This window comes from Melanerpes formicivorus, unplaced genomic scaffold, assembly GCF_026170545.1.
Source record: "Melanerpes formicivorus ecotype bairdi unplaced genomic scaffold, bMelFor1.0.p_v2 SCAF_3, whole genome shotgun sequence".
Taxonomy (NCBI): domain Eukaryota; kingdom Metazoa; phylum Chordata; class Aves; order Piciformes; family Picidae; genus Melanerpes; species Melanerpes formicivorus.
Genome location: NW_027142355.1, coordinates 12,950,658 through 12,956,657, shown reverse-complemented (window position 1 = coordinate 12,956,657; position 6,000 = coordinate 12,950,658). Strand labels below are relative to the sequence as shown.

The 6,000-nt window shown below is 43.8% G+C and overlaps 1 protein-coding gene across 1 annotated transcript in view; it reads right to left on the bottom strand.

Annotated features, from left to right (window-relative positions):
- The window catches only part of LAMB1 (laminin subunit beta 1), a 45,823-nt gene continuing 39,823 nt past the window's right edge, over window positions 1-6,000 (bottom strand). The window contains exons 29-33 of the mRNA XM_068166777.1: window positions 5,082-5,289; window positions 4,734-4,875; window positions 3,731-3,907; window positions 1,128-1,287; window positions 1-312 (exon numbers count right to left, since the gene is read on the bottom strand). Of these exons, the coding sequence (XP_068022878.1) occupies window positions 176-312; window positions 1,128-1,287; window positions 3,731-3,907; window positions 4,734-4,875; window positions 5,082-5,289 (824 nt within the window). The 3' untranslated portion in view covers window positions 1-175. The remainder of the gene's footprint in view (window positions 313-1,127; window positions 1,288-3,730; window positions 3,908-4,733; window positions 4,876-5,081; window positions 5,290-6,000) is intronic.

Here is a 6,000-nt window from a genome sequence, read left to right as displayed (position 1 = left end):
TACAGTGATACAAAAGTACTGTTTATTTTCAACATCAAAAAGTTACTTGTCTTTGGTTTTGTGACTTGAAAGTCGACATAAAACCTGTTCGTTTTATCAGGTCTTAGCAAAATGTCAAAAAAACTAGAGTAATACTTGTAAAATTCATCCTGAACACAGGCATTCTTGTTCCTATTTATAAGCAAGTGCTATAAACAGCAACCTTCTGACTGATTGTCTGTAAGAGGGAGCGCACTGTCTCTTCCAGCTCCACCAACTGCTTGGCTTTGTCTTCCAGAACTTTCTGATTGTTTTCATACGTATTTTCCAAGTCTGTCAGCAAAGGAAGGGAAATCAGCTTAATTAGTACCCTGCATGAAAACATACTGTGTAACTACGTGAGTCGTCGTAGTTACAGATTAAGCTGTTCACATTTCATGTAGAAGAGAATCTGACTCGAGACAAAAGGAAAAAGCCAAAGGCTGGGATGGCACCTTTCTTTGTTTCCTTATCACTGGGACATAAAGCAACAAGGAAGCCATTTCTGCAAGTGGAACCCAAAAGTATACTTTGATTCACATTCAAAAATAACTGTCATTCTCTGGTCCATATGGCTCTTGCAGAACAGTGGAATATTTGGGCTTCCTAGGTTAAGACTACTGAGTGAGCCACTGTAACTGCAAGAGCAGATAAAGGGAAGAATGGGCCTAGGAAAAACAGAAGGAAAACTTAACTCCCTCTCTGGTAGTTATGTCCTCTTGTATTTCAATCACATTTAATTGTTGATAATACATGTTAAATTAATCAGTGAATTGGAACTGACATAGCTTTCCAGGGTGGGGTGGAGGAAGTATTATTTCAAGATGGAGGGTCTTACTTAGATGGTTTAGTCCTCATTCTAAATGTAGTAGTGACACTCCTTTCCTGTAGTGGTTTTTGAGGAGTGATAGGTGCCATACTAGAAGGGTTTGGCTCAGTTGTAAGTTTCAGCTTTTTTTGTAAAATTCTTTGATTCAAAAGACTATGTAGTGCCCATAAGAGTTAGTAACAATTAATTGACTTCCCATTTCTCCCCTGCTGCTGAATAGCCAGCTTAACAGTGTGAAATCACTTCAAAGATGAGAGTTTACCACCTCAAATAGCCTTACCTTTGAGCAGCTGGAGCTTGCTGTTCGCTTGAGCCAACAAGGCTTTAGCTTCATCTTGCAACATGCTGGCTTTCCTCCTAGCCTCAGCCGACTCTTCTGTCTTCTTGGCAATGAGATCTTCCACTGTTCTATACTTGTCGTTCAGCTCGGTGTTGAGAACCTGTTGTTCCGGATTCAAGCACAAGATGGCGCTCACTCAAAAGACAATACGGGGCCATTTTGCATTTCCTCCTACTAATCCAGGTGCAAGGAGGCTACATCTAATTCGGTTAACAAAGGCAGAAAAAGTGTTGGGGTATTTCCTATTTAATAGTCATGGCTTTAAGAGCTGGTGTGGAGACTCAGCATTTGCCTGTATCCAGAGCTGTGTCTTTAATACTGACTTTTGGCAAGGATTTATGGGACCAAGTTACACAGCTTTGTAATTAATGCAAGCCATGGCCTCTAGTACAGCCAGAAAGCTTTGTGTGGTAAGGAACTGGCACCGCATCTGGGGCAAAATAGAATCATAGAAGGTACTGGGTTGGAAGGTACCTCTGGCAATCAGGTCATCTAATCTAACCTCCACTACAGTAAGCAGGGACATCCCCAACTACATAGGTTGCTCGGAGTCCCTTCAAGCCTGATTTTGGATGTTTCCAAGGATGCAACCTCCCTGGGCAACCACCCTCATAGGAAAGGACTTCTTTCTGATGTCAATCTAAATCTCCCCTTCCATAGTTTAGAACCATTGCCCCTTGTCCAACTGCTAAAAGCCCTTGTAAACAGCCCCTTCCCAGCTTTCTTGTAGGCTCCCTTCAGGTACTGGAAGGTACTATAGCCTTCTCTTCTCCAGGCTCAACAATCCCAGCTTCATGAGCCTGTCTTTATAGGTGAGGTGCTTCAGCCTTCTGATAATTTTTTGCAGCCCTCCTCTGATGCCTTTCCATCAGGTCCGTGTCTTCTGCAGAGGGCACCACAGCTGGACACTACTGCAGATGTGGTCTCACCAGAGCAGAGTGGCTGCCAGCTGCTGGCCACTCTTTTTTTTTTTTTTTTTGGTGCAGCCCAAGATGTGCTTTGCCTTCTGAGTTATAGGTGCACACTGCTGGCTCATGTCCAGCTTTTTGTCCACCAGTATCCCCATGTCCTTTTCTGCAGGGCTGGTCTCTATCACATCCTCCCTGAGCCGGTTTTGATAATGAGGATTGTTCTAACCCAGGTGCAGGACCTCACACTTAGCCTTGTGAACCTCATGAAGTGCACTTGAGCCCACTTCTCCAGCTTGCCCAGGTCCCATCCCTCTGGCCTATCAACTGCATCACTCAGCTTGGTGTCATCTGCAGACTTGCTAAGGATGCACTTGATCCCACTGTGTCCCTGAGGGACACCACTTGTCACCAAGTCTCCCTCTGGACTTTGATCTGTTGACCTCTGCTGTTTAGCTAATTCCTTATGCACTGAACAGTCCACCCATTGAATCTGTATCTCTCCAACTTAGAAGGATGCTGTGGGGGACTCTGTTAAAGGCCTTGCAGAAGTCCAGATAGAGCACATCCGTTGCCCTTCCCTTCTCAAACTGATGTAGTCACTCCATTGTAGAAAGTCAGGCAAGCTGCCATTAGTAAAGCCATGCTGGCTGCTTCAAATCACCTCTCTGTCCTCCATAGGCCTTATTAGAGCTTCTAGGAAGATATGTTCCATGATCATCCTAGGCACAGGTCAGTAGTTCCTGGCAGCCTCCTTTCTACCTTTTTTAAAAATGGATGTAATGGTTCCCTTCTTTCAGTCACCCTTACTGCTGTTTCAGTAATTAGAAGAGCTACCTAGTCTGTGTATGTGAAGGTGCTGGAGAAGTCCTAAAGTTGGTTTCTGTGAGATTAAGTAGTCCTATGACCCAACTACATTCAGCCAGTAAGCAAATTAACAGGCTGCAGCAGTAGTGGAAGTCTCTTGTTTACTTGACAGCCACCTGAAATACTACTTAGTGTTCAGAAATAATTGATGGATAATACATCTCTTCTGGCAGAAAATGCCTCTCTGGAGATTAGTGGGCTAACCACAGACAACAGATTGGAGCAATGAAACTTCCTTAGGCAGATTTGTCAATTGTTCTGTTAATGAGCATTCTTTTGCCATTACGAAGGTGTGTAGTGGACAGTGGGAGCAATGCCATATGGTCACTGAGAAAATTTTGCCTCTGAGATTTAGAAATTACTTTGGTTTTATATTGTGCTAACAATATTTTTGTTGTGGCTTGACCCTGTTTATGCCCAACTCTGAGTTGTCTTGAACCTTTCACTGTTGCAGAACCATAAATACTCTATAGAAAGGGAAAAATATTGTCAGTTCTCCTATGAAAGGCTGACAGTGTGACAATTTCCTGCAGCTATTTTAGACCCTGAAAACTTCCCAATACTTCTTTATCTGGTACTGAAGTACGCAAAAAACCCTGCTATCTTTGGTAGGTGCATTAGGTGGGGGGCAGTTTTGGTTTGGTTTTTGTCCCTGCTACTTGACTGATAAAACGCAGTGGATTGCACATATCCACTAAGTTCCTTTAGCCAAACCTGGCTGAGAGTGTTATGTTGGCTTTGGCTTAGCAGATTTCCTGAGCTTCTCACCTTTTTAACTTCTTCAGCATTTTTGTTTGCACTAACAATTTTTTCTTCTATGTTGTACACATTCTCTGAATTTGTAACAGCCTTTTGCTCAAGGTCTTCAACACTCCTCTGTAGCTCAAACAGGCGTAAGGTAGCATTGTTCAGTGTTTCTTCAGATGCTGCGTTTTCAGATTCAATCTAACAAGAAAGAGGAATGAGAGTTACACTTCCAAAAGACACTGAATGTGATAATAAACTTTCTGGATAAGCCCTCGCCAACTCATTCATTCATGTCCAGAGAGAGGATATAAACCCCAGGGTTTCAGTTTTGCTACAAATGGCCAACTGCAGTCAGGGTAAAAGAAGCCCCTGATTGAAAAATGGGGTACATATGGAGCTGCAAAAGTATTACGGAATGTGGTTTAAAAGGGCTTGATTCTATTGCACATGTGGCCTCATCCACAGGCAAAACTTCAGATGTTTGACTCCATACTGCCTGTCTGCTAAGCTGGCCAAGGGTCCTGAATATAGATAGCACTATAGTCTCATGAGGGCTCTAAGATGAATTCTTAAAATACATTATATCTGACAAGAATCCAGCATTCATTTACTGTAGCCTCATGATGCAGTGGTGGGTGGCCCTGATTGCATGGCTAGACCAATGTGGTTGACAGATAGGACTTTCCAAGGATCCTGGTAGAGCTGCTGTGTTAGACAGCTACAGTCCTGCCCGTTTAACTTCAAGAGTGCAGGATATAGCGTGAGAAAAGCCTTTTGTTTTAGGGAGTGGTTTAAAGAGCAAATGACCCCCTAACATCTGCCATTCTAACTCAAAAGTTGATATGACATATGAAGGCAGGAATGGTTTAGCTTCATTCCAAGCAGTTTTTGATTTGCAGCACTTTTGCAGTACCTTGCTTCTTTTTTTCCTTCCTTCCCTCCACCCCCTGAGCTTTCCGTAGACAGGTTTCCATCAGTTTCTAAGTATCAGACTTGGTGCTGTTTCTGTATCTTAAGAACTCACCGAGGTCAGCAAGTCTTGAGTTCCTTTTATATCTTCATCAGCTTGTTTGATGGCTTTTTCAGCTGCATATTGAGCTTTTTCAGCTTCTTCCAATGCTGCTTTCACCATGTCTGCAGTGACTTTAACATCTGTTGCACCTTTGCTGTGGAACAAAACTATTAATGCTAAAAATGCTTTTACTTGGGAACTAGAAAAGGAGCTAGATGCACACTGCAAAGGGCTGGTTTTGCCCCTTAGTGAAAAATCTACATCAAAGGAAGTTAAACACATTTTCTGATACAGCAAAATGAAAGTCATGTTCAAGCTCTTGGTGATGGAAAACAACTAACACAGAACAGGGTTGCATACCTTGCTTTTTTAGCTTCCTCTAGCAGCATTTCTGCTCTTGTAATGTCTCCAGCACTCTGCTGCAGAATAACCTCAACATCAGAAAGGCTTTCTACACGCTCACGAATATCTTCTGTCAGGGCTTGCAGCTGCTGGGGAGTGGTTGGCATCTCCATGTTCAGCACTTCATTGGCCACCGCCTCGATGCTATCAAGGTCAGCACTGTCTTCTAATAGGTGGATACAAATGACAAAGACATGAGTGAAAGCTTTCCCTTTGTCAAGTCTCAGCACTCAAATTCTTGTGTAGCTGTTTCCTTAAGAAGGAAAATAATGGGAAAAGTACCTCCACCAGACTTAGGGAAAATCAAGGTGTGAAATAGAATAGAATAGAACAAACTAGGTTGGAAGAGATCTTCACCATCCTCACGTCCAACCCATCATCCAACACCACCTAATCAACTAACCCATGCAACCCTATCAAGTCTCCTCCTAAACACCTCCAATGACAGTGACTCCACCACCTCACCGGGCAGCACATTCCAATGGCCAATCACTCTCTCTGTATAGAACTTCTTCCTAACATCCAGTCTGAACCTCCCCTGGTGCAGCCTGAGACTGTGTCCTCTTGTTCTGGTGCTGGTTGCCTGGGAGAAGAGACCAGCCCCCACCAGTCTACAACCTCCCTTCAGGTAGTTATAGAGAGTAATAAGGTCTCCAATGAGTCTCCTCCAGGCTCATCAACCCCAGCTCCCTCAGCCTCTCTTCATAGGGCTTGTGTTCCAAACCCCTCACCAGCCTCGCTGCCCTTCTCTGGACACGTTCCAGCAAGTCAACATCCTTCCTAAACTGAGGGGCCCAGAACTGGACACAGTACTCAAGGTGTGGCCTAACCAGTGCAGTGTACAGGGGCAGAATGACCTCCCTGCTCCTGCTGGGCA